The sequence below is a fragment of the Venturia canescens genome, chromosome 1, assembly GCF_019457755.1.
Source record: "Venturia canescens isolate UGA chromosome 1, ASM1945775v1, whole genome shotgun sequence".
Taxonomy (NCBI): domain Eukaryota; kingdom Metazoa; phylum Arthropoda; class Insecta; order Hymenoptera; family Ichneumonidae; genus Venturia; species Venturia canescens.
In genome coordinates this window covers 37,255,935-37,281,528 of record NC_057421.1, presented here as the reverse complement: position 1 = coordinate 37,281,528, position 25,594 = coordinate 37,255,935, and the positions used below count along the sequence as shown (strand labels likewise).

The following is a 25,594-nucleotide window of genomic DNA, read 5'->3' as shown; positions in this document are numbered from 1 at the left end:
TTAAAATAATAAAAATGTCATCGTACGCAGCACGATCGCAAAAATCCGATGACATTCTTATTTTTTCGATCAGACGAACGATGTGGAAAAATTTCCTTTTCAAAATTTGCAGCTATCTCTCTTACACTCACGGTTGTGATTACCGACTGATCCATCATCTTAAGGTGACCGTTTTTTATTCTGAGTAGATTGATATTTTAAAGAAAATATGAGTTACACGCTATTCTCATTTTATTAGAGAACGAAGTGTAGCTTTTATTTTTTTCAAAAAATCAAGGGTGCTGAGAAAACCGTGCAACCATTTTGCAGCTATCTCTTTCGCACTCACGCAAGCACCACGCAAGTGATAGATCACCTTAACGCATTCGTTAGCCGGACGTCCGTCGGTGTTTGTCGGATCGAAATTAACGTCTGTCAGAAAGTTAGAAATTACGGAGGTTAAAGCCGAAAATACAAAACTACGTGAGCGCCATCTGACAGAACTTAGGTCTTACCCAAAAAACGGGCCAAATTCGAAGTTCTTTGAGTTTGATGATAAACCATAAAAATCCCCTCTCGGGGAAAAAAATACGGATAAGTACATTGATGATGCATGATCGCCTATTTCCACATGATACTACAAAAAAAAGTGAAAGAAAAATTTCGAACCGTACTAAAAGTTCATTTAAACCGTGAAAACAAATCAAATACGCCACTCGAAAACATTACAATCCTATAGCACCCAAAGACCCCGCTTAAAAACATTTAAAAAATTGATGCCCCATCCTCCCAATTCTATTCTGACAGAGGAACAACTGAACAAATTGAAAAAGTTTCCATTTAATTATAAGTTACGTTATAATTCAATATACAACACTTTGAGATGATGCTGTTCCACTAAATTTTGTAATGGAACAAATATTGCTTCGATCAATAGATTGAATAAAAATGTTCTTTTTCTTTTTATTTACCATTTTATCAAAACGTTAGTAACTTGCAGATAGTTTTTAGATAAAACTCGAATTTAAAAAATATAAATATAGAATTCTTTTGAGAAAATCTACAACCGTTCAGTTTTGAACATATGGTGATAGAAAATAAATTTGAGTATTAGATTTGGGACAAATTTTTAATAAATCTCTGAACTTTATACAAGGCATATTTTTCTATTTCTAAATATTTATACTTATCCATAAATTATATTATAAGCACGCCTCGTCACTTGCAACTAAGCATAAGTTGAAATCCATTAATACAGAAATTATCCTTTCCAATACGACTATTGCGAAGCACCTGAATTGAGAGTTAATAAAATCACTGTGTTTATGCTTAATTAACAAATGTGTGTGTATTTTTTTATGAAAGTTTTTTCGAAACGAATACATAGTACGAAATAGTGGTTGATGTATTTTCAAATCTTTATGTTTACTAAATTTTTTATGGTACAATTTGCAAATATATGCATTTTTGTGGAATGATGATTGTGCAATTTTTTACTCCATAAACGTTTATTTGCTCAAAGTAGCTTAGCTAGTGTAGACTGTAGAAATAAAATATTTTTAGATTCTATGCGCTTATTCCGTCCATCTGTGACAACAAAGCGGGTTTGTACAGACATAATATAATCTCATTTCCTCCTCAGCTCTTCGTGTCTGTGCTTGAAAGAATACTGATTCTCGATGATTGCATTTGGGACAAGGATGATCTTCTGTTCTTGGCAATGTTGGATCTGATATGACATCTGCTACAATGTGTGTCAATTCGCTATTCAAGTTGAGAGAATGAATTTCATTAATGCAATGACAAATTTTAACGAAAATAGAAACATGTAACCCAACGTAAATGGCAGATTTTACTCACTCAATTTCGTGCATAATTTTATTCACATAGATGCAATTGCTGTCGGCTAGTTGTTTAAAATCACAATTTCGGCACTGGTGAAAAGAAAAAAAAATCTGATCTTTTCATACTATATAAACAATCTCAAAACTGTATAACCATCGACTTTTACCTATCATAAATATTTGATTGCCTATAGTTATAATAATAAAATACTTTTATATTTTATTGTACATGGGAACTTTTTAAATTTATTATTTTTTGCAACAACTTTGAAACTTTAATAGATTGTTTGTAAGATATCGTGATTTTATTCCCGATGTTTAGTTTGCAAAATAGAAACAAAAAAGCTCAATATAAGATCTGACGAATATAGTAATTTTAAAAAAAGCATAATTTGAAATAGGTTATAAAGGCTTAGGTTCCCATAAGACATTACCAGGAGATATTGCAAGCTACTTTGGTTTGCAAAAATTGACCAACAGATTGACTTTTATCGATCCATCATCGGTTTTGATTTGATCATCAAATGGGAAATCGATAAAAATCTCTTTAGCAGACAAAGTAAACATTGGATAACTACTGCAAAATTTTAAAAAATGTTGAATTGTGAGTCAATCGGGATGTATTGAAGTTTCAAGATATGAATTCAGAATGTCGATAGTCATACGTTATACGTATTCGTGTTATGAAAATGTGAATAAATATTTTTGAGGTTATAAAAACTCACCGAGTACATGAGTACTTTGTTTTCCTTATCCTCTCTGGGGTATAACATGTTGTTACACTCTTGACAAAATCGTATACCAACGAAACCTGGGCCATCACTATGAGAATCATAACCCGTAATCTTAGACATTTCGAAAGAATTCTGTAACCAAGGTTATGGATTGAGTATATTTCTCGTCGTTTTATGTTATTTTATGACGCCTCAAAGCACCTCAAAGGCTCAGACCCGTCGTCAAAGCGACCCAACTTGACATGGATACGTTGCTGCGCGCTCTACAGCCCATGGTGGAACGTGGAACTGTATTTTCCGTGCTAAAAGTTAACACGGGCCCTGTTCCCTGTTCCGTTCCATGTAAATAAATAATTAGACCCTACCAATCTATGTTCTTTGGTTCGATATATTTGGCAGATGAAAGTGATAAAACTTTTTTTATTTTCATTCGTATGATTATGGAATTGTTTTCGCAAGTTTTCGAAGTTATTGCGATAGTTTTCGAAAGAATATTTGATGTATTATTCTTTCGAAAACTATTTCAATAACTTCGAAAACTTGCGAAAACAATTAGATAATCATTCGAATAAGAAAATAAGAGTTTTATCATTTTTATCTGCCAAATATATACAGAACCCCTTCCTCTTGAGTGGTGAAAGTAGTATGCTAGCGCCACGGTAAAAATTTCGTTAATCAAACGCATTTGAGGGACCATTTACCATACGTTCGGTCGGTTCGGTCTCCTTCCTCCCTCTAGTCTCCCAGAGATGAGACGGAGGGGGATGTTAAATAAGAGAACGTAACCCAAAAAAGAGATTTGAGAGACTTGCGACGGCAAATTGCGGAACGAATGACGAAAAACAGTGCACGGGAAAAAGTAATGAATATAACCATAATAATAATACTGATAGCTCCTTTATTGAGACACTATGGTGGTTGAATAAAAAACAATTAGAGTGAATGATGAACGATGAGATTTGACAGCGGAAGAATAGTGGAGCGTAAAGGGTGCTTGCTAGTTTGATCTTGGCTTTGCTCTGCTTCCTTGCAAATTAGAAAATATATACATGTGAGTGTGTGCGTGTAAGTGTGTTTAACTTGCTACTATATATGTGATATATCGGAGTGTGATTAAACACAGATGCACATAACACGCCTACCTGCTAGACGAACCGTGTCTTTTTGATACATCGTTTTCATCTATTTCTTCCCTCTCTTTTCTCCCGTACTCACTGGTGTGCAAGTTTTTTAATCTATCATTGCAATAATCTTATTTTATCTACTAACGAATCAACAGTTAAAGAAAAAATCTAACAATAGAAGACGTAATGTATGGGAATGCAAAATGACGGGTTTTTCGTGAGCGCGATAAACTCTTGCCCTCCATACACATAGTTCCAGGTTATTTACATACACGACATAACTACAATAAACGATCAATTAATGAATTGTTGATATTCGCTATATTTCTCTTCGACAATTTTAAGGTTCATCGTGACTGTGCGTGATTGCTTATTCTTTTGAATGTTTTTTATATCATCAAAGAAAATTCTCCTACTGGAACGCGCTAGACCGTTTAGTAACAAAAAGTGGAAGAAAGCTGGAAGTAGCTAGAAAATATTTTGGCTTTCCTTATCATGATGGAAGAGTGAACGAAAAGAAATTATATTCGATGAACTGCGATGATCGACTTGAAGTGGATCTTCTAGTAGCAAGAAGTGGAAGAAATTTGACAGTGCTCTAGACATTTTGGGATGAAAATGTTTTTTTTATCCTCGTCATGATGGAATAGTGGACAAAAAGAAAGTATTTTGGATAAACTGCGATGGTTGACTTGAGGTGGATTTGCTGGTACCTTTTGAAAGGTGTGCCAACACTTTTTGCCTTTCCCATTGAATCATCACAGGCCTCAGGTACAGACCACAAATATGCGCTGAGAGAACATGTTTGACCAAATTTTTATTCTCCCATCAGTTTTAGAATAGTGCATCCGAACTCTTTCCAAAGTTGCATTCAATCCCTCTCATAATTAATATTGGATGAATAAGTGAAATTTTTAATACGAATTTAAATAAATATTCTTTCAATTATTGTGAGAAATAAAAATTTTTTTTTTTTGATAGTAAAAGTATCAATTTTCTTGGTAGGGTCTCAACTATATGATCAATTTTATTTTATTCAAAAATATTTCAAATAGCACATCAAAACTTATGTTTTTGTTATTTGTAAACGTATACGTGAAATGAATCCATGTGAAATATCTGTTCTTTCTGATAGTTTTAAAACTATGAGAAAAAAGTTTTGAAAACTTAATTTTTTCATTCACCTTCCCTTCATTAATATTTTATTCATCTATTTATAATTAACAACTTTCTACACTCTTAGAGAGTTGAAATTAAATCAAACGTCGAAGATGCAAAATATACACAACAGTGGATGTTTTTTTTTCCCTCATTTAAGAAATAACTTTTTATTTAAGAATTAAGAACGTATGAAGTTTTATCATTGATAGATTCCTCCTATAACACGCAGAACCTATATATATATAGACATAAGTGTTTGAAAAACAATTTTTTTTCCAAAAATTCTGATGAAACCTTCGTTCAACAAAGACTCGGATTTCTGGAAAGTACAATGGGAATATTGGCCCCAATATACTCTTGGGATTCTGAGCTTCGTCGTTGTAGCATCTACTCTTGTCGGATGTCTCTGTTGTCAGAGACAGCGCCGTCCAAAAGGATTTCAGGTACAGAATATATTTCTTAAGGTTATCGAAACAAAGTTTTGCACATCTACGGATAACTGACCGATGTGGTTGATTATAAAGGAAGTGAAAGTGATGAAGAAAAGCAAGCTGTTGTAATTTTCAGTGTAGATGATTGATTTTAACATTCGTTAATGAATGCGAAATCATTAACCGTTTGATTGCTTATTGTTTGTTGCTGGAAACTAATTTGAGTTACGAATAAACAGCAATAATTAACAAAAATGTTGATTGTTTGGAGGATCGACGAGTGATATATTGAGTAATAAAGGTTGATTCTTCATAAAACATAATGACACTCGCTTTTTTTTTCTCATAATTCAAAGCGCGTTAGTATCGCCATTGAAGAAAACTCCAAACGATATTTTTCTTTCTTTCTTTCAATTGTAGGACGATGCTGCAACAGGCAAGGTAACGGTGAACGAAAAAAAAATTACCAATTAAATAGAAAGTTACTAGTAAAATGAAAGCGCTTGATATGCCTCTATTATAAACAGAATATCACGATCGAAGAATGTATCTTTAGCATTAAATACCCAGAAGAATGAGCCTAGAAGTAGTTTTGTGCCCCGAATAGTTGGAAAATGACTGTCAATAAAATATGTTACAGTTACATATAAATTCTGTTGAATTTTAAGGAATTCAAGGATGGAAGTACAGCGGGAACGGAAACAACAATCGAGCGTGTGCCTTCCTCGAGTCTCGAACTCGAAGTACCACGACGCATTTCAACACCATCGAGAGAGAAGATTTTATTTGATGAGATATTGTTGTCCAATTATACGGATGGAAGATCAGCTTTAAAACCGCCATCGTCATCGCTCTATAACAATGATGACAATGAAGAGAATGAAATATCACGTAATCGAGGGAAAAACGAGTGGTACGAAGGTGAAAATTTTCCCCGCGAAAAGTTGAAATATCTTCGTGAAATTGGTCGTGGCTGGTTTGGCAAAGTAGTCGAAGGGATGACAGTACTCGAGGAAGGAAACGTCACGATGTTGGGGAAAAACCGTGGTGTCGTCGTAAGGATTTTAACGGAAGGTGCAACGAGCAGAGAAAAATCGTGGTTCCTCGGGGAGTCGACACCGTATTTAAAACTTCGACATCCAAACGTTCTTGAACTTTTGGGTTTTTGCCTGGAGACTGATCCATTTCTCTTGCTCTTTGAATCTTGTCCCGTTGGAGACCTGAAAAATTTTTTGCTGGAAAATCGCGAGACCGGTGATGCCCTCCGAAAGGAAAATGTACCGATGAGAATGGCGCTGAATATTGCCAACGCCCTCGAACATATGCACGAAAATGGATTTGCTCATACAGATTTATCTGCAAGAAATTGTCTCGTGGCTCATGATTTAACCGCTAAATTGGGCGACTATGGGGTCGGGGTCGAGAAATATCCTGGCGATTATTACATCGTGGGTGATCGTGCCTTGCCGATACGATGGTCAGCCCCGGAAAGCTTAGAATGCACGGAAACGACGATCGAAACGAGAGCAATTACACCGCACGCGAATGTTTGGAGTTACGGTGTGCTGCTGTGGGAAATAGCTAGCTGGGCGGAGCGTCCTTACGACCATCTTTGCGATGAGCAAGTTATCGAATTAATATTTTCCCCCAGAAGCGAGAAATCTGTTGAATTGGTTGATAAATTTATCGCCAAACACGACTTGCCGGCAAATTTTCGAGAAGCTTTAGAAGCAACGTGGAAATTTGCGCCCACCGAGCGTTCGAGCCTGAGAAACGTGCGAGAAATACTATGTGGAAAAAAGATGGAAGATTTCGAGCAACGATGGGAAAATTTAAAGCCAAATGGGCCATGCTCCGTCGATAAAAGTGCGAGTTTACAAGATCTCAGAGGGAGCATGGACTCCGGGCTGTGCCAGGCGAATTCGTACCTTGATAAAAATTCTCTACGAGCCAACTTTCGTCTGGGACCCGAAGAAGAGCCTGTCGTTAATTGTGCGAGCATAAGAGAAACCATTTGTCAAACCGAGTCGGGATCAGAGACCGAGGAGGAAAGTTGGAGGGGTCGCGTCGAGCGTGGCGCTTATACAGAAAAGGTTAAACAAAAATCGAAGTCAGTAGCCGATCTCATGGTTCTCGTCCACATTGATTCAGACTCCGATGTCGAATCTTCGCTGGGACCGCAGAACATCGATAAGCCTATGAAAAAACGTTTACCACCGTCGGGTAGCGACGGTGATCTCCGCCGCGGTGCCGTTATCGCCGACGAATTTGACGAAGCTCTGAGGAAACTACGCGATCCCTCTAATGTTGCAAATAGCTTCGTTACGAGAACGACAAAAAGTACGATGGATCACGTAAATACTGACTCCAAGGTCAATGAAAACGTGAAAATTGTAGATAATATCGTACAAAGTGTCGAAATTAACGAAATTATCGAGAAGCCCAAATTATTAACTCTCACCAGTCATCAGGGAAAAACTCCGATATTGAGATTATCGTTTGGCGGCAATCCTCTGTCATCAGATTCGAGTGAGCCCAATCTCAAAGACGATAGTTTTCAAAACGAAGAACGCGTTGTTGAAAAAATTGAGCAAGATACGACGAGCGGTGACAAAAATTCAAGTGATACAAGAGAATTTTTGCGAAACGAGGAACCCGTCGTCTTGCGATTGGTCTCCAAAGGTAATCCGGATCTTCCACTTTTGCGTTATATTCCCGAACGTAGTTCAACACCAGTGAACCCAGTAGATAAAGCCCCTTCGGATGCATTTCTCGTATCTGAAAGTCGTGAGGCTCCTCCTTTGTTGACCGACACAACTGGCAATGGGCCGAATAGCGTCGACGTTGAATTGTGGAACGACGCTCTGGGTGAAGAATTGGAAAAGAAAAACCCTCTTTTCGTTGAAAATGTCACTATTTTTCATGAATACGCTCAAGATCGAATGCTCTATTTTGATAATTCGTCAACAGCTCCGCTCGACAAAGACGCCGGTTTTCACAAAAAAAATTCAAACTCTGGATCAAGCACACCAAAATCGTTGCAAAGTTTCCCTGTTTCATCGTGTCCTTCCGGTACACGATACAATTTTTCAGCGGCCTGTTTATCGGCTCCTGCAACTCCACGACGCAACGATAATCTTATTTCGATTTCGGGTCAACGATTACGGGACAGGCGTAAAGAAGAAATGAGAAAAAAGACGGATTATTATCCGGATGATTGTGTTGTCCTACGAGGCTCGTTATCTGCGCCGGAAACACCCTTCCGTCGAAAGTACAATGAAGATTCGTCAACTTGCGAAGATCTCGACGAGGAGAGACATGACGTGAAAGACTCCGCTCCGGATACGCCACAATCTCGTTGTAACTATTCGGTCGGTAATGCTGACGAAGATTTGTCATCAGTCGGCGATGAACTTGAACCCGCTGGGATAATGAAAAGATCGTCGCACGAAGTCGACGATGAGGAAGATCGTAAACATTTGTCAACCCCGGACGATGAGCGGAGTTCAGATTCGGGTTTCCGTGACAAAGAATCGTGCGAGGAAGAAGAGTCCCCGATTCCAGGTTCACAGGTACTATCGAGTATCGAAATACTCGGCACGAGAATTTCTTGCGTAAACCTGAAAAATTCGTCACCGCTATTCTCCGCCTCGGCCGAAGAAGAACAAATGCGAATTTTGTTTGAGTTAGATACGATTCTTGATGCTGAGTATTACGGAAACTCCCGTGATCCAGACAAAATTGACGACACCGAAATCTCTTTGGAAATAAATGAAAAATTACATTTTGAGGACACCGATGAGATTGCTGAAAAAATTAGATCGATATCGGAATCCCACGGTTCTACGGAATCGACGGATATTCTAGAGACGGTCAGAGCTAATTCTTGCGATGCTAATTTCTTGGATCATTTTTTCAGTTCCAAGGACGACACGAATCAAGATTCAAAATTTGAATACTTCAATGATACGAGTTCGGCTGATTTGTTGGAAAGCATGGAGGTTGATTCGGTGAGCGACGAATGCTCAATAAAAATCGAGGAGAATCGCTTGAGTTCGAAAAAAGAAGATTTAATGGTGGGAGGAGGGGCCCATTCAAGCTGCGAATCTCCGATAAAAACTTCTGATAAATCACCGAGCACGGATTCCTCAGCCGAATTGATTCGTTTGAATATTGATTCCTCAGAGACGCCTTCGGATATCATGAAAAACGAATCAATTAGCAGCGAAATCTCGCCGATAAAAACCGATCGCAATTCATTTACGGATGGATCTCTGGATCTTCAGATCGTAGTCAGCGACTCGACGAGTTCTTCCGATAAAGATGCTCTGAATAAGGTCGCTTCGTTCGACGATATCTCCAAAGTCCTTTCTCAAGAATCGAAAAGTTTTTCATCACATAATATAGACAGTAAAACCAACGAAATAAATTATGTGGAAAACTGCTCTTCGAATTTACCGCTTGAGGAAGATTCTAGGAATACGCAACTGAAGAATCCTCCTGCTGGCAGTGACTCCGAGATAATCAACTTGACGAGTCCGTCAATTGAAGAGGAATTTTCGTCGAGCCGGAGCGAAGACGTTGCGGAAATTTCTACACGGGCCGAAACACTGATCACCGATTTCGAATCAATAAATCAAGACAAATTACGAACGAACGAGAGTTTCGAAGCTCAAGAAAAAAAAACGGAAACCGAAACGGAAAACTCAATATGTTTACCGCATGGAGCTGAACGAAGAAATTTTCAGGGAGATGACGCTTTTGAATACTCATCCGAAGATAGTCAAAATTTATGTACGTTCGTCGATAGAGCAGACGACGGAGATTCAACGATAGAAAATCACGATAAAATAGTATGTTCTTCGAACGAATTACTGTTGATACGCGATGAGAATCGAGGTTCGAATATTTCCGTTGATGCACTAATACAACGCGATCCATTAAATTCGGACGTTGAACAATGGTCTTGGAGAGAAAATATCAACGAGATTAACGACGACAATGAGGAGGATAGCTCGACGATGTCGTTGAAGAGCGATAATTCATACGTTTCGTTTGGTCTCGACGAAGCTTTCGTAACGGCGATAAGAAACGAGTTGACGGAAAAACTGCCACGAGCTCAAATGCCAGTTGTCGAGGCGCTCGATCCGCACGATGAGACGGAAACGGCAACGGCGTCTATAAATCCAGAAACGACTGCCAAACATTGGGGGGAAGATGAAGAAATTGATTCGAGTCCGGAACGCTCGAGCGTCGATATATCTATTCGATATAATATTTATGGAACTCCTTTGAGTCCCATTTTGGAAGAGCGCGAGAGCGCTGCAACTTCCGAGTCTCTTTTCTCGAAAGAAGAATCCGCCGATGCCTCAATCGCGTCTAGAGTTTCGGCATTGTCCGAGGACGTTCTTGTCGTTGACACCCTAACTAATCGGGCGATCATCGTTGAAGCTGGTGCCAATGGGGGTAACGTTGGAACCTTAGATTCTCAACAAGATGAAGACAGGGACACCTCCCACGGCGACATTTCCGATGAAGAAAATCTTGAATATCCACAAAACCATTTCAACAGGTTTGCAAAGATTTTACTTAACCCTTACTCGTCACACCTCCTCAAGTTTCTGGCGTAATGGTCACACGGGGTCCAAAGTACCCCACTCACTTTGGGGGACGATAAATAATTAAAAAACTGTAAAAAAAAAAATAAAATAAAAATACTGCAATGTATTTAGAACCTTTAAGAAACGACCATAACGATTTTATTTTATTCGTGTTATTTTTAATATTAAAAAAAAAAATGTCAAAGAAAAGAATGCAGGAAAAATGATTTTTTTCACAAAAATTGATGTAGAAATCGAGAAAAAATCAACTCGTTCTATAAACCTGAGAAATCACGCTTTCAGGTAGTATTAGTTAAATTTGTCACGCTGGGGTGGATCGGACCCCGGATCTTCGCACGGTCTGACTTAATCGACTACCAACTACCTAAACTAACGGGCCCTTTCAAATAATAGCGATGAGGCTCTCTTCTCAAAGGTTCGAACTATCGACCGAGGGCACCACAAGTCCCATTTTCTCGAAATTTCTATTTGGTATCGTCGGTCGAAAAACGGCTGGGCTCCAATATACCCCGTGTGACTATTAAGGGTTAATATTATTTTTTTTTTGTAATTCACTTCTCATTCTCAACCTTCAATTCAACAATATACCGCGCTACGAATAATCAATTATCATAAATTGATTTTACATTCCGAATGATGAAATGAAAAAAAGCAAGAAGTTGCTACTAATCATTACGTAAATTCGATACCCAAGCTTTGTGTTTTAACATTTTTTGTGATTAATCACAGAGGCTTCGGTAATAAAAAAACTTGGTTGGGGAGCGGAGGTGCACCTCTGCCAAGTCCCGAGGAAGAGAGCAAATGGCAACAACAATTTCCACTCCCTCTGCAAATGCAGGATGATCTTATGAGCACGAGCTTCGGTACCGACCGTGATTGGGACAGTCAGGATGATGAGGAGGGTGAAGATGAAGTCGAAGAGGGAGACGACGATGAAGAAGAGAATAGTTCGAGTTCTGGCGAATTCGTTTGGAAGGTATTTTAATGATAAAATCCGGTGAGCAATTATGAAAGCGTACGTCTTTGGCATTAACCCTATTTTCACTAATAGTGACCTAATCGCGAAATAATCCATTCACAAATTATTATAAAAAAAAAGATCAGTTATCAATTTTTTTCGTGTTTCAATAAAGTTTTTCATTTTTAGTTTAACATTGTAAAAATTTCATGCTCGTCAAACGTATTCACTCAATTTTACCAGCGATACGATGATGCTGGGGATTTGGAGAAAGTTGCAACTCGCAGTCCACCGTCTAAGCCAAAATCCCACGAGACCGAAGTCGATTTAGACGAGGAAGCGGAGGAAGAAGGTGACGACGGCGAGGAGGAAGATGACGAGGAAGAGGAAGAGTTCACGCCGTCAGCCTGGGATGCGACGTTGGCTCCTCATCGGTCTGCTCTTAGATCTCCTGAGAAAAATCTTAAGACTGGGGTGAGTTTACGCTCGTTATTGAATCTCAGTTGACGCTCGTCTTGATTATTAGTCATCAAAATCGTCCCAGCTACGTTTTACATGTTAGACAAATATTACAATGAAAAATTATACCTAATAAGAAAGTGTGTACATTGTACTTAACGTGCCGCCAGGATGAATTGGTAGGTGTGTTAAACTTTCATCTCCGACAAAGACGAAAAATACAGTTTGTATTTTTATTCATTATATATGAGCATTGTCGTGTTATGTCTTTTGATGAAAAAACGGAAAATCATTGGTCACTTATTTTTCTCATTCGTTCAGTAAAGCTACTCAATTTAAAATGATCGAATATCATATATTTTTCTTCGATTACAAATAATAAACATTATTCAATTTGAAGATAATTCGTTTTTGTTTTAAAAAAGCTGTGTGCACTTTATTCGTTTCCTTAACTGGTTTTTTGTTGTTGTTGAATAGATTAAAAAAAAATCTTTTTTTTTTTTACTTGATCGTGAAGAATTTATACACGCAGGATCAGAAGAAAAGCGTTTGGTTCAAGAAGCAACGGTATCACTGTGTCTACGAGTATCCAAAGGAGACTCTTGTGGTCAATGCTCAGGGGCAAGTTGCGACCACGTGGGAACCAACTTCGTACACTGGTAAATCAATCTTAAATCATGTTTAAACTTGCACATAAAATTTGCAGCTTACATTTGAAATAAATTTGACACACTTTCGAATTCAATTTTCCATCTGCCTTCGAAGCTGACCGACGTTTAAAATAATGGATGTAAAACTTGATTGACCTGAAAATTTTTCCCGTTATTTTGGTTTGCTATTATGACTTGGGTCTTTTTTTTTCCTATTTCTGTAACAAATTCCTATACTATATTGTAAACGTGGATTTATCTTTACTTCTAATGGAGCTGTCCATGTTTTTATGTTGCAACTCAAGACTGGGAAGACATGATGAACGAACCTGCACGTCTCGATATCTACCCGATTGAATACGATGAGACGAATCGTGCCGGTAAATGAATGAACCAAAGTTTGGATAATCAAAGATACTTACTCATTTCTTGCTTTACTTGGAATCTGTTTGTTTTTTCTCCAAGGGGACGAAGAATTTTACGTGAGTAGTTCTAATCGACCGTTCCAGTTTCAAAGTGGTGACGGTAAGTACGTGAGCCAGTTCTTTCCTGGAGCGAGCACAACGTTGTTACAGCACGAGAGTCAACACCAGATATCGTCTTCGTCGTCGTTGACGTCGCCTCGAGACGTCCTGGATCTACGGCCTTCTGAAGATGAGGTAGACCGAATCGACGATCGACCGTTGGAAGTTTCATTGCCACAAGCCAATGGGAATTCACGCAGCACAGATTTTAACGAAGGCCAACAACAGGCGCAGCTCGGAGAGCTGAGGCACACCAGAGATCGTCTCAAACTAAATTTATTGTCTACCAATGGATCGACAAAAACTGACGGGGAAGTAGTATCAGAGATACTACCTAGAGAATCCGAGAATGTCGACAACATTGGAACGATATCTGAACAAATGAAAGTTTCCCTCAAAACAGAGAAACATTTGGGGAACTTGAAAAATCTTGAAAATCCAGATAGAGCTGATATGATGGAAGCCGCAAGGGATTTTCCCAGTCCTGACAGCCAACGTGCTGGAAAAGAATCTTTAACAAAACTCGAAGTCGATTCTCACAATATTGATGAAAGCGCTGATAAAAGTGGCAAGAAAACTCCGAAATGTGATAACGAAACGAAAAAGTTGAAAACGTCGATAAATAAGGACTATCCACTACAAACGGAAAATAAACTCTGTGACACAGAAGGAATCGACTCGCAAGAAAAAGTGTGTTCCGATATCGATGTTGTTGAACAAAGTTCAAATCTGAAAATTCTCTGTAATTTGTCTGTGATCGAAACATCGAAAATAGACGACGACGAGGACGACAACAATAAAAGGGAAAAAAAGGATGAAGCGGTTTGCGGAGATGATGGAAAAGTAGCGAATGAAAATGCTGATGATAAAGTGAAAGATGTGAAAGAATCAACGACTTTTGGTAACGATGAGAAAATGCTAGAGGTCAGGTCAACGGATGAAAACTTTCAAAACTGCGGGGACCAAAAAGAAGAATCTTCGAAATGGAAGACGCGGAAAGATCCAAGAAAGTATGAACATTTAGAAATATCAATTTTGGAAGCAGCTGTAATTCCTTCGAGTAGTAACGATACCGCTAACAGTGCACTCGTCGTCAGCACATCGATTAATGATTCATCGAAAAATGGGAAAAACATGGGTGAAATCAAAGAAACGGAAATGGTCCAATCGTTGACGCAATCGTAGCCGTCCAACCCGGCATTTCAGCACAACTGATAAAATTGCTATAGAAAGCGAATATAATTATTGATCTACAATAATAATTTGCAAATTGTTATTTATAAATAATAATCATTAATATTTAATTATTATTGTCGATAAATATTATTGAACATTTGGAAACATTGTTGTTACAAAAACAAAATATAGAAAAGGTAGGAATCTGATTAATTAGGATCTCTAGAAAAAACGAAGTGTGCGAATTTTTCGTCTCGCGGTGAGACTCGTGTTGTCGGAGTCCGTCCTAAATATTTGACAAACGAAATGATAGATTTTGTCGCACTGAAATACATGCGGAACTATTCTCTACGCGATAAATATCTAACGGAATACACAAAACAAAAACATCAATTTTTAATTATTTGTAAATAGCTTATAATATAGGATAACGATCCGAGAAAAGAAAAGTAGGTGCATTGAAATGTTCAAGCTACCATTTAAATTCGAAAGAGTACATTTTTTGGGGGTCGAAGAATCTCGTCTGAAAGATTGGTCGTCTTTTTGGCCGGAATCTTTTGCTACACGTGTAAATATTATTAAACGGGGAATGAGAAAAAAGTGGAATATGCGTTGACAAACAGTCGTGCCTAAACGTTGTTGAATTTATTATTATTATTATTATTATCCGTTATCTTCTTTGTTCGTTCTGTCTACGTTGTGGTCAAACGAAATTTCATGATCTGGTTCGTATTCGTTGATTAGTTATTTAAGGGGATGTGAAAAGGGATGACAAAAATGGTATTATAAATTCTTCAAAGAACAGAATGTTTTGACTCCTCATTTTCAAACTTGTTTTTGCTAGAGGTAAAAAAGGCTCTCTTTCTCTCTCTCTCTCTCTCTTTCTCTACATGATTCTCATTTTTTAAAAGTATTATTTTATTAAAAGAAAGGAAGCCGAGAGCGGCGAACAATGCGTAAAATAATTCCAGAGAAAGTTCTGTGAGAATCAAAATTGCAATGAGCTTGGATTGGTGCGTAGCAAAAAAAAAATGTGATAACGGTAGAGCGAGCTAATTTTGATATTCTTACTTGTGATGTGCGCGTAATGGACTAAGATGATCACGGATTATGTGAAATGATATCTTTCGCGAATAACGAGCAAACTAATATGCATTGCAGTCCACAAAGGGAGATGAGGTGTTTCGATAAAATATAATAATTGACCTCTATCGATAAAAAAATTTCGCAAATGTTTTCGCTCATTTACAATCATGTGCATATGTATTTTTTCGCTCACTCCGTCACGAATAAATCTCCAACTTGATATAATATTTATTGTCCAACAATAAACAGTCAATTAAATCCGGCCCAATGACAAACATGTCGCTAAACAAAAATATAATATTCTAAAGAATTCATTCGTTTTTTGTAACTCTATAAAACAGGAAGCTTTAGTATCGCAGATATAGTTTACACAGATAAAACTTTTTTCTCTTCATTTGAGAACTCATCATGTCACGATCACAATGCGATATATATATATATAATTTGTAGTTATTGCATTTGAATATAGGACAATTAATATATTACTATATACGGTGTACGGACTTCTTTTACACTCTTCACTACAAATCCCTTCATATAATTTTTCTCATCTACTTTCTCTTCTATCGTAAACTTTTAGTACATTAAGATGACATTTTATATTGCTACTCCTCAATGCACATTCTGTTCTCTTATTCATTAAAAATCAAGGTTGAACTCTGCATTTATGAATAATGTACTTAGGAATTTGATGAATTTTTAACGAGAATGTGGATGAGATGTGTAATATACATGCATAGTGTAACAAAACCCGATTAACCTTTAGAGGACGGGAAATTTTCAGTTCAAATCGACATCTTTCAAATCGTGCAATTCATATATGTATAAATCGAATGTATACCTCAGGACAAGTCTCCAACCAAGCAGGTGGTCCCTAAAGGGACCAGTCCCGTCCACTAAAGATTAAGAAATTGTATTTTTCAAGTATAAATCAATGCTGATTTAGATTACCCTTCTTTGATCATCACGAGTTTCGCTGTTGATTACGCCAAATAATAACTATTCCTTGGTGATCAACGGTTGCGAGGTACGATTCGTCATAATTGAACGCAAGAGCAATGGTCGGGGCTGAATGTCCATGAAGCCGATTGACGCGATCCACACTTCCGTCTCGCGTTGAGTCTAAAAAGTGAATAGAACCATCCTCGGAACCGCTTGCCATTAAGCAAGCACCCATTTGCGGACAAAATGTCGATCGTATTGGGTATTGTCTGGATATTAAAAAAATAAGCAGATCGTTAAAAATTGGTATCTCGGTCGAATTGCTTACTCTATCTTTGAACAGAATTTGAAATAAATGCATCAATTTCTTCAAAAAGACCCTATAAAGGTTTCGCTATAATGGTGTATTACCGATGCTTGATTGGATATTGTCGCCAAAGAGCCAAACCACCCAACCGATTTGCCACTAGATAAAGGGATACAAGATTACAGGCACTGTTGACCAATATTGTGGGCAATGGAATTTCTCTGGAAAGCCAGGATCGCCAAGATAAACTGGTCACTGCTCCACCAGGACCATTCATTCTAGTCAGTTTCACAAGACTTCCCGTTCCCGAGTCCAGACGAAATGAAACAATGTTACCCCGATCATTGCCAGCCCACATTAGAGAACCACCACTCTCTTCGCACACCAATGAGAGTATCTGGAACGAAAAACAACAATCAACTTACAATTACTATGCTTCATTAATGGAATTTTAAAGTTTGCATAAGATTTGTATCATTCTGACTTTTCCTCCAATTGCGCAACTTCCACCTGGTGTATAAATTCCTGTTGATACATTAAGAAGCCGTAGATATCCTTTCGCAGTACCGGCAACCACTAAATTGTTATTAGCTGGTACAAAAGCACAGCATAAAACTTCGCACGAAAGCCGGTTACCGACTACCCGTAGGCAAACAGGTGGTGAATCAGTCTGAACTCTCCAAAGACGAAGAGTGGAATCAAGAGACGAAGAAACAATGAGATCATTAGATATGCTCCAGTCTATGGCTGTAACAGCTTTTTTGTGACCCTCCAAAAGAGCTACTACACTTAGCGACTCCTTGGTAATGTCACATATGGAAATTGTTCCATCATATGAGGCACAACACAATTTTGATCTGTCATTGTTTGCAAATTTAAGTGCACAGATAGGCGCTGTGTGGTGTTCAAAAATATGATGAATGCCCACACAAGCGAAACGATTTTCGATTTCTAGAGAACCCATGATATTTTCTTGTCGACAGTTATTGCTTGAAGAAGTTTCTGTTGGACATACGTTTGTTGAAATTCGTGATCCTAGACTCACTTGATCCGACAAGTTCCCATAACGTAAGCGCAATAACTCTGCTCTGTGCTTCAAATACTGTAATCGTGTCTCTGTATTTTTTGGATCTTTTTCACGTAATAATTGACTTCGACGACGAATGTATAGCAACCCTGGTACAAGAAGCAGCATTACAATAAATTACATTTTTCATACGGTAGAAACACCGTTCATTAATACGCACCTACTGTTGAATGATTAGCAGCTCTTGATGTGTTGTATTTTGCATCAAGAGCTAGAACTTGCTGTTGCCACATCGGCCCCATTTTTTGAGGAGCGACAGTAGAATGTATACTCATATCGTTATTTTTCCAACTACTTCTCAAATTAGTCAATATTAGCGCTTAAGGTGTACGAAGTTAAACGTATTTTTTAAATAACACGTATACAGCTTTCGGAAACAGCTGCTTTCGATATTGAGATCTGACGTGATCTGACGTTCAGACGGTTCAGACTCATGACAATAACCTCAAAAAATCATTTCATTCAATGATAACGTTTCAATAATTATAAATTTTGTTGTTGTCTTCGTTTATATTTGTTTACATGGCTCAGGGGTCTGACACTCCAGATCCCCCACTCTTGTTATTTTTTGGCTTTAGCTTCAACGTCGAAATCATAGCCAACTTACAGACACGAATTCAAGGTTTCAAGCGTTTCAAGGTCTACGGACGGACCAATGGGTACTTAAACTTAGCCCCCCTATTTCGACTTTTTTAATTTTTTCTAACGCGAATCGTTTGAGGGTCGTTTGACGGTGTTTGTTTGATCAATTAAAACGTTTGTTTGATCATAATAATTCTAAAAAACGAAATTGAAAATTTGAAAAAAGTTAGCCCCAATTTTTTAATATTTTTATAGTAGCAAGGTTTAATTAGGGTCAAATCGACGCGGAATCGTTTGACGGTGATGAATATACGTTTGTTTGATCACAGTTATTGTAAAAAGAAGAAAGAAAGACATTCCAAAAAATGTTTGATGATCGGCCATTTCACCCAGAGCAGTCAATCTCAAAAAATATCGCTGTTCTTCTAATTTTCACTGAAACCATTTTATAATCGTTTGGTAGTGATTGTTAGATCAATTGAGACATTTTTAAAAAATATAATCACTCTAAAATACGAAATTACAAATTTCGCTGATATGAATATATAGATATACGCACGTTTTCGTGGTTGCCCAGGTTGCACGTATATTGACGTGTTAGGTTATGATCCCCGAAGAGCTATTGCGTGCGGAGTGCAATTCAATAAATGATGAATCATGGTTAATTAAAAGTAAATAGGGTAATTATCAGTGATGTGATTAATTAGTGTTTATTAATAATAATAATGGTCATAATTAATAATTCTTGAAATAATCTTTCATAAAAATCTTTTTCCTCAAGAGCGAGCCTCCAAAGTATCAGGAAATATCCGGCGATTTACAGAGCTGCAGTTTAATTGCAATCAGAGTTTTACCTCTAGTATTACTTCAGGAAAATCAAGTTCAACCTGGATTGCAAGGTAATAAAATTGACAAAATCATTCTTGTTTGTCATTTCTTTTGACAAATTTCATTCCCTCGTTATACAGTGGATATAATAACTTAAGCTCTAAGTATTCCAATGAATATGAGTAGAACAATGATATATATCAATCCGCTCTACGAGAGTGAAGAACAAGGGTGAGAAGTGAAGAACAAGATTGCCAAGAGAATTGAACAAGTTCTGTTCTAAGTTTTCAGGACGTCATCCTGGACGGACAAGCAGAATATAGATTCTTGCGTATTTGTTAGGAGGCGTTATCATCTTTCAATGGGGCGAGACACAAGGTCACCGTCTTCTGCTGCCTCAAATATTCTCAGCAAAGAGCTTCAATTTCCGGTGAGTCATAATAAAAAGCTACCCCCTTTCATTGCAAATGACCGAAATTCTATTGATTTTCATTTCAGATTTATTTTGTTCGGGTTCACCACTGTCAGATTCTTTGGCACTGCGAACTATCACACCCAAAACCATGCAGGCTTGACTTTGCAAGAGATTTAACAATATATTTCACTAGAACGGTCCGGTCGCTTATAGAGTGGCAATATCTGTTTTTCAGTGGTTATGATAGGAAAATAATGATGACAGCGTTGTCGAACGTCCTTGAGCACCGTGTGACTAACAATGACACGAGATTGAACGAGATCACAGTCAAAGGTGAACAGATATTCACGGATTCGCAGATTTTTGGTTTTTTTGGATTTACTTGAGTTTCAATGAGAAAAAAGTAACGAGTCAATTTTTTTACATAACGAAGGCGGCGTTAGAACGAGAAGCAAATTTCTCACGCTACCTTTTCAGTGGACTATCATTCCTGTGCTTGTCACAATTGTGAAATTTTGTAAATGAATTGTCGGCTGATGTGGAAGCAATTGCCGTGAAAAATGACACCGAGGTTCGTATTGTATTTTTTATCTTTTGTCAAATGAGAAATTGACTGAGTTATTATTTTCTATATTCATAAAAACAATTATTTTTTAAACGATGCAGGCTTTGGATAGCGGGAATGACGAGAACGGTGGAGACACGATACTTGATCCAGACGACGGCTCTGATTTACTTCGTAAGTATTTTCCGGCTCCTTTCAAACTGTTCATAAGTTTTGAACTTTCTATGTTAAGGAAATTGATCATTTTTCGGAAATCTAATTTTCAAATATTTGGAATTGAAGGTATCGTTGATGAGGATGAAGAAGAGGAGGATCTAGATCTGCTATAAGATTCAATACATCATAGAAATTTGAACCAGTATATCCAAGATTTCCTAACAAATTTCTTGTCGCAGAACTGCTTCCAAGCTTTCGTTGAGCATCTGACACCACCGGTTCTCACGAATTTGAATATAAACGCGAGTTATGCGTCAAAGAGTAATGATAAGAAATGAAATATAAATTAGTGAGTTTTTGCTCGGGCGGAAATGACCCAGCGAAAAATGGTTCAAAGAATCGTTTATTTACACTAGAGAACTGCTGATTCCATATTTTTCATCATTTTTACAGATCACAAAGCAGACCGCCATGGAGCAAGTGTCGTTCGTGATTTCCGTACAAGAATAAGCACCCGTGACTCCTTTACCGCTCCAGATTTGCCGGATGCCTTAAACAGTATTTTTCTTGTCCTCGCGAACATCCAGGAACCACCGATTGAACAGTCCACGGTCTCCGACGCCACGTAAACATCGACATAAATACAAATTCTAAAAAAAAAGAGTTATAAAAAACGGAAAAAAATCAAAAAAAGACTCCAACTCGTGAAAGTTGAAAAAAACTTGATCTCATCCGCTTTTTTTGTCTACATAAGATTTCGACCGAAATCGTTGTTCGGTAACAGGAGAATCTATAAATCTATATACTGAGCTTAGTTAATCAATTTTTATCAGATAATGCGCTTTTTTCAATCTTCTTGATAATTTTTTTCTGTAACGACTCAATGACCGATTATATTTATTGGTAAATAAATTCCAGCTAGGCGTAAGCATCTATGTCGACAATTTCTATGAAAAATCAAATAAAACCTTTCAAATATTCATGAGAATATGGATTTGGAACAAAATAATTGATTTCAACTGAATACCAAAATTCTTGATCTCCAACTCCTTTAGTCCTCTAGTCATATTCGTGACAAATATTGGTTCTGGTGCTTCTCATTTTTTTTCTTATTTATTTAACAACAACATTATTAGTCGCAAAAAGGATTTTTTTTCGTGAGGTATTCATACATTTTGCACAATAAATATTGATATGAAAATTATTTCTTCCTCAGTTGTCAAATTCGCGAGGGAAAGAAGAGAAGAAACTCCTAATAATACATCGGTCCCCATTCATAATTTTGAACTATGAAAATGAAATTCGCCTCCTTTAACCGAAAATTTGTGTCTTTACAGAAATGAGGAAGTTCGTCGATATTATTATCGATTGAAGTTTCCGAATTTAGATTCAAAATTCAACGAAAAATTCGTCAGTATCATTAGAAGCAGGAAATAGTAAAAAAGGAATGTAAGTTTTTATGAGAATTACTCAATGCTCGAAACTTTGAGAGACCATTGTCGATTTTATCTCGAATGGAAACTTCGTTGAAATTTGAATCATTGACGTTTTTCTGGAAATTTTTTCTCAGAAGATCCGCTGTCAGGAGTTTTCGCCAGTCGTGTTTTCCCTCGAGAATTTTGAGCTTTGCTAGCCTTAGGAGGGAAGGAGTGAGGTCTTTCGGTGCTTTGCAGTCACGAAACCATGTAAAATTTGATAAAAAACTTTAAGGAGTTTCGGTACAGGCGATACAATGTTGCCATGCTAACCCATGCTAAAATAATTAAAAAATTCACAAAGTTCAGAATTGTATAAAATTTGGTGAACATATTCTTTAGTGCCAAATTTGACTATACAAATTTTTTAAGATTTTTCTTCTACACAGTTATCGAGTAATTGATCACTAAAGTTCACGTGTATAAGCACAGCGTTTCCATATATATAGGTATACATTCCGGGCATAAGAAATCAGCTTTAATGCGTAATTACTCGATAACTAAGTAGAAAAAAAATTTGAAAAAATTTGTGTTTTCGCACTTGATGTTGAAGAACATTATCACCAAATTTCATCAATTTCGTAACATTTAGACTTTTGTACCGAAACTCCTTAATTGCCATCAAAATATCTTTTTCTATAAAAATTTCAAATGTTCTCTGTAATTGTACTTTTTGCAGTACAATACAATGTTGTTATGTCAATGATGGTGATTAGATAACTTTTTCCCTCTCTACTTGAGAAAATATATATTACTCTCTTGACATTCCTCAAACTCATTACTTTAAATTCTTCAAAACTTTTTATTGTTGTGATGAAATTACATCTGTTCGTAACGTTTTCGACAATACGCCATATTACTACTCTAGGGGATTGTTTGTTGCAAATAACAAAAGTTAAAAAAATTAAGAAGATTCAAAAAGACTGAAAGATTATTATTAGAGCGAGGGACAACCGGGCAAAGCTAATATCAATATATTATGTTATTATATGCAGTTAATCACTTATACAGCTATCCACTTTTATAGTTTTCTTAATTATTTTTATTTATGCTTTTTCCATTTTGTTATATTCTATTTTGAAGTCCTGGCGTGGATTGGATGACTCCAGCAAGTCTGAAATTTAAAAAATGACTATAGGAATACAAAAGGATGATAGGAAAAAGTTCTTTCAAAATTCGATATAATAAATCAATATACTAATTTTTGAAATATACAAACTCATGATTTGCGAAGGATACAAAACTTCATATCATAATTTTCATTAAAGAGCATATCAAGTTGCAACAATGGTAATTTATTGGTTGTTCTCATTCATAAAATATAATAGTATCACTTTCGTATCGCTCGTGTAATCGAAGAGTTTATAAGATTTTTAAAACTTTTGTATTGATAACCTCGCAAAGTCGCAAAGAACTGATGTCCAAGAGTTGCAATATGGGGTCTCGTAATGCTCCGAGACGATTCTTCGCATCTATTGGGTGTATCAGAAAAATCGATCGGATTTCGACGAAATTTTCTATTTCCTATTTTAGAGTGATTATATATTTTTTAAATGTCTCAATTAATCTAACAATCACTACCAAACGATTATGAAATGGTTTCAGTGAAAATTAGAAGAACAGCGATATTTTTTGAGATTGACTGCTCTGGGTGAAATGGCCGATCATCAAACATTTTTTGGAATGTCTTTTTTTCTTCTTTTTACAATAACTGTGATCAAACAAACGTATATTCATCACCGTCAAACGATTCCCCGTCGATTTGACCCTAATTAGACCTTGCTACTATAAAAATATTAAAAAATTGGGGCTAACTTTTTTCAAATTTTCAATTTCGTTTTTTAGAATTATTATGATCAAACAAACGTTTTAATTGATCAAACAAACACCGTCAAACGACCCTCAAACGATTCGCGTTAGAAAAAATTTAAAAAGTCGAAATAGGGGGGCTAAGTTTAAGTAGCCCGGACCAATTACTTCCATTACGGACGTTTTTTAATCGTTGGTAATGAAAACCGAGTTCCTGAAACGTTCGACCAATCACACTTGTTTGGGAGGTGCTAAATAAATAAGCCCTATACGCCCTATATCTTTGAGTGATGTGTGTTGAGTGTCACCCCCGTCGCCCCTCCCGCCTAAACCAGCACGAGCGACGAAAAACGCGTTGTATGTTGTATTGTTTACTCGTTATAACTGTCGTCGCTGTTAAATTCGTTAATTTTGATAATTCTTCAACGAAATGGGACGTAGAAAGAGTAAGAGAAAGCCTCCAAGTAAAAGAAAGGCAATCATGCCATTGGATACTCAATTCAATTGTCCATTCTGCAATCACGAAAAATCATGCGAGGTTAACATGTAAGTATAACAAAACAATCATACCGGCGTTCGTAAGAAAAAAAAATTTGCGTCAATCCATTTTTGTTGTTATTGAATTGAAAACTGCACGTCTACGCAATTTCCAGGGACAAATCTCGAAATACGGCGAGAATAACGTGCAGGGTATGCGCGGAAGATTTTCAGACGACGATCAATTTATTGTCGGAGCCTCTGGACGTTTACAACGATTGGATCGATGCCTGTGAAACTGCTAATTGATAATGTTTATATTTTTGTTTGAAAGTGATAGACCCGAAATTGCAAACGGCTAGTTGAGCTGCTTGTTTTTCAGCGTCAACCAATTTGAAGTACTTTTTCAACAGAGTACTAGGATCATCGAATATTCTTGCGTTCCAATTGAACATGGATTTTTAGAGCGACGCATCTTTGTATGAATGCTATAAGGAAAAGACTTATATTTTAATTGTAACAAGTGCAGAAATTTATGTTAAAATTTAGTGTCTAAATGAATCATCTTAGTTGCAGCATCGAGACAACTCCATTATTGACTATCCATTTTCATACTCTTGTATATTTTCATTGCAAGTGTGAGCAGGAACTTTTATCGCAGTAATTATTAAGTACAGTCAACCTGGAGATTTAATTGTGATAAATATATTTTTATGATGAAGTATCAGCATTTTTTTGAATTATTGATATTATGCATTCTGCAGTGGCGCTTTACACAAATTGGCACCCCAGGTCTGACAAAATTAGCGTCCCCTCTTCACGAAATAGTTGAAAAAAATTAATTATTTTGGGACAAAATTAAACGATTTTATACTTCAAAAGCGTCTCCCTTCTGCCACAGCGCCCTAGGCCTGGGCCTATCGGGCCTAGTGGATAAACCATCCCTGGCATTCTGCATGTTGTAGTTCAAAAGAAGTATTGAAATTGCTCAGCGCGAAGACTTACCAAAGATGCAAAAAACAATGTGGATACACGACGGATATAATTTAGTTGCATGATCATCAAAGTTGACCCGTTTGAAAAATTCCCGCTATAATGAAGTTCCTGGGATACCCAAAAATATTTCTCGAATCATTTTATGCTTATTTTAATTAAAGATTCGAAATCTTTCTCCGATAAATTGACCGGTTTTCTTCAAATATGG

General features: G+C 37.0%; 5 protein-coding genes and 1 long non-coding RNA gene across 19 annotated transcripts; 3 read left to right on the top strand and 3 right to left on the bottom strand.

Moving 5' to 3' along the window:
• Window positions 1-1,089: 1,089 nt before the first annotated feature.
• On the bottom strand, window positions 1,090-2,912 carry LOC122419483 (DNA-directed RNA polymerase II subunit RPB9-like). 2 transcript variants are annotated; one of them, XM_043434085.1, is made up of 4 exons: window positions 2,759-2,912; window positions 2,549-2,689; window positions 1,840-1,913; window positions 1,090-1,743 (listed from the first exon to the last, which is right to left on the bottom strand). In XM_043434085.1, exons 2-4 carry the CDS (start codon window positions 2,675-2,677, stop codon window positions 1,554-1,556), a joined length of 393 nt encoding a protein of 130 aa, XP_043290020.1. In that variant the 5' UTR covers window positions 2,678-2,689; window positions 2,759-2,912; the 3' UTR covers window positions 1,090-1,553. The 2 variants fall into 2 exon arrangements, with proteins under 2 accessions (XP_043290020.1, XP_043290019.1); XM_043434084.1 differs by having other exon boundaries at window positions 2,549-2,892.
• A 372-nt stretch (window positions 2,913-3,284) lies between these two features.
• On the top strand, window positions 3,285-16,237 carry LOC122419480 (uncharacterized). Of its 9 annotated transcripts, XR_006262903.1 has the most exons (11): window positions 3,633-4,452; window positions 5,152-5,285; window positions 5,694-5,714; window positions 5,942-10,845; window positions 11,624-11,870; window positions 12,096-12,326; window positions 12,482-12,494; window positions 12,844-12,970; window positions 13,267-13,341; window positions 13,427-13,443; window positions 13,537-13,582. XR_006262903.1 is itself a non-coding variant. In XM_043434073.1 (10 exons), exons 2-10 carry the CDS (start codon window positions 4,365-4,367, stop codon window positions 14,668-14,670), a joined length of 7,086 nt encoding a protein of 2,361 aa, XP_043290008.1. In that variant the 5' UTR covers window positions 3,285-3,416; window positions 4,085-4,364; the 3' UTR covers window positions 14,671-16,237. The 9 variants fall into 9 exon arrangements, 8 of the variants coding, with proteins under 8 accessions (XP_043290008.1, XP_043290009.1, XP_043290007.1 ...); XM_043434073.1 differs by lacking the exon at window positions 12,482-12,494 and adding an exon at window positions 3,285-3,416 and having other exon boundaries at window positions 4,085-4,452; window positions 12,829-12,970; window positions 13,427-16,237; XM_043434074.1 differs by lacking the exon at window positions 12,482-12,494 and adding an exon at window positions 3,291-3,547 and having other exon boundaries at window positions 4,085-4,452; window positions 12,829-12,970; window positions 13,427-16,237.
• LOC122419481 (WD repeat-containing protein 13-like) lies at window positions 15,958-18,720 on the bottom strand. Its single transcript, XM_043434080.1, has 4 exons — window positions 18,244-18,720; window positions 17,481-18,172; window positions 17,101-17,393; window positions 15,958-16,958 (listed from the first exon to the last, which is right to left on the bottom strand). Exons 1-4 carry the CDS (start codon window positions 18,356-18,358, stop codon window positions 16,712-16,714), a joined length of 1,347 nt encoding a protein of 448 aa, XP_043290015.1. The 5' UTR covers window positions 18,359-18,720; the 3' UTR covers window positions 15,958-16,711.
• A 464-nt stretch (window positions 18,721-19,184) lies between these two features.
• Window positions 19,185-21,617, top strand: LOC122419482 (uncharacterized). 5 transcript variants are annotated; one of them, XR_006262905.1, is made up of 8 exons: window positions 19,185-19,345; window positions 19,447-19,564; window positions 19,778-19,923; window positions 19,992-20,241; window positions 20,342-20,479; window positions 20,575-20,647; window positions 20,756-20,950; window positions 21,083-21,617. XR_006262905.1 is itself a non-coding variant. In XM_043434083.1 (5 exons), the coding sequence occupies exons 3-5, from the start codon at window positions 19,855-19,857 to the stop codon at window positions 21,256-21,258; spliced, it is 495 nt and encodes a 164-aa protein (XP_043290018.1). In that variant the 5' UTR covers window positions 19,185-19,345; window positions 19,447-19,564; window positions 19,785-19,854; the 3' UTR covers window positions 21,259-21,617. The 5 variants fall into 5 exon arrangements, 2 of the variants coding, with proteins under 2 accessions (XP_043290018.1, XP_043290017.1); XR_006262904.1 differs by having other exon boundaries at window positions 20,756-20,978; XR_006262906.1 differs by having other exon boundaries at window positions 20,313-20,479; window positions 20,756-20,978.
• Window positions 21,618-22,886: 1,269 nt separating this feature from the next.
• LOC122415536 (uncharacterized) lies at window positions 22,887-24,042 on the bottom strand. Its single transcript, XR_006261942.1, has 2 exons — window positions 23,324-24,042; window positions 22,887-23,218 (listed from the first exon to the last, which is right to left on the bottom strand). It is a non-coding gene; the product is annotated as an uncharacterized lncRNA (long non-coding RNA).
• A 143-nt stretch (window positions 24,043-24,185) lies between these two features.
• LOC122415527 (transcription elongation factor 1 homolog) lies at window positions 24,186-25,117 on the top strand. The gene is made up of 2 exons (XM_043427708.1): window positions 24,186-24,459; window positions 24,567-25,117. Exons 1-2 carry the CDS (start codon window positions 24,344-24,346, stop codon window positions 24,697-24,699), a joined length of 249 nt encoding a protein of 82 aa, XP_043283643.1. The 5' UTR covers window positions 24,186-24,343; the 3' UTR covers window positions 24,700-25,117.
• The last annotated feature ends 477 nt before the right edge of the window (window positions 25,118-25,594 follow it).

Bases quoted from the DNA above. Each gene is read 5' to 3' on its own strand.
- LOC122419483 (XM_043434085.1), bottom strand. From the start codon at position 2,677: ATGTCTAAGATTACGGGTTATGATTCTCATAGTGATGGCCCAGGTTTC. The intron at 1,914-2,548 runs GTGAGTTTTTAT...TCTTTTCACCAG, and splicing joins ACAAAGTACTCATGTACTCG to TGCCGAAATTGTGATTTTAA. The intron at 1,744-1,839 runs GTGAGTAAAATC...CAACTTGAATAG, and splicing joins AAAATTATGCACGAAATTGA to CGAATTGACACACATTGTAG.
- LOC122419480 (XM_043434073.1), top strand. From the start codon at position 4,365: ATGGTTGACTTGAGGTGGATTTGCTGGTACCTTTTGAAAGGTGTGCCA. The intron at 5,286-5,693 runs GTACAGAATATA...TTTCAATTGTAG, and splicing joins GCCGTCCAAAAGGATTTCAG to GACGATGCTGCAACAGGCAA. The intron at 12,327-12,828 runs GTGAGTTTACGC...TTGATCGTGAAG, and splicing joins AGAAAAATCTTAAGACTGGG to AATTTATACACGCAGGATCA.
- LOC122419481 (XM_043434080.1), bottom strand. From the start codon at position 18,358: ATGAGTATACATTCTACTGTCGCTCCTCAAAAAATGGGGCCGATGTGG. The intron at 17,394-17,480 runs GTCAGAATGATA...TTTTCGTTCCAG, and splicing joins GTTGCGCAATTGGAGGAAAA to ATACTCTCATTGGTGTGCGA. The intron at 16,959-17,100 runs GTAATACACCAT...TTTAATATCCAG, and splicing joins CAATATCCAATCAAGCATCG to ACAATACCCAATACGATCGA.
- LOC122419482 (XM_043434083.1), top strand. From the start codon at position 19,855: ATGGGGCGAGACACAAGGTCACCGTCTTCTGCTGCCTCAAATATTCTC. The intron at 19,924-19,991 runs GTGAGTCATAAT...TTTTCATTTCAG, and splicing joins GCAAAGAGCTTCAATTTCCG to ATTTATTTTGTTCGGGTTCA. The intron at 20,242-21,082 runs GTGAACAGATAT...TCATTTTTACAG, and splicing joins GAACGAGATCACAGTCAAAG to ATCACAAAGCAGACCGCCAT.
- LOC122415527 (XM_043427708.1), top strand. From the start codon at position 24,344: ATGGGACGTAGAAAGAGTAAGAGAAAGCCTCCAAGTAAAAGAAAGGCA. The intron at 24,460-24,566 runs GTAAGTATAACA...CGCAATTTCCAG, and splicing joins AAATCATGCGAGGTTAACAT to GGACAAATCTCGAAATACGG.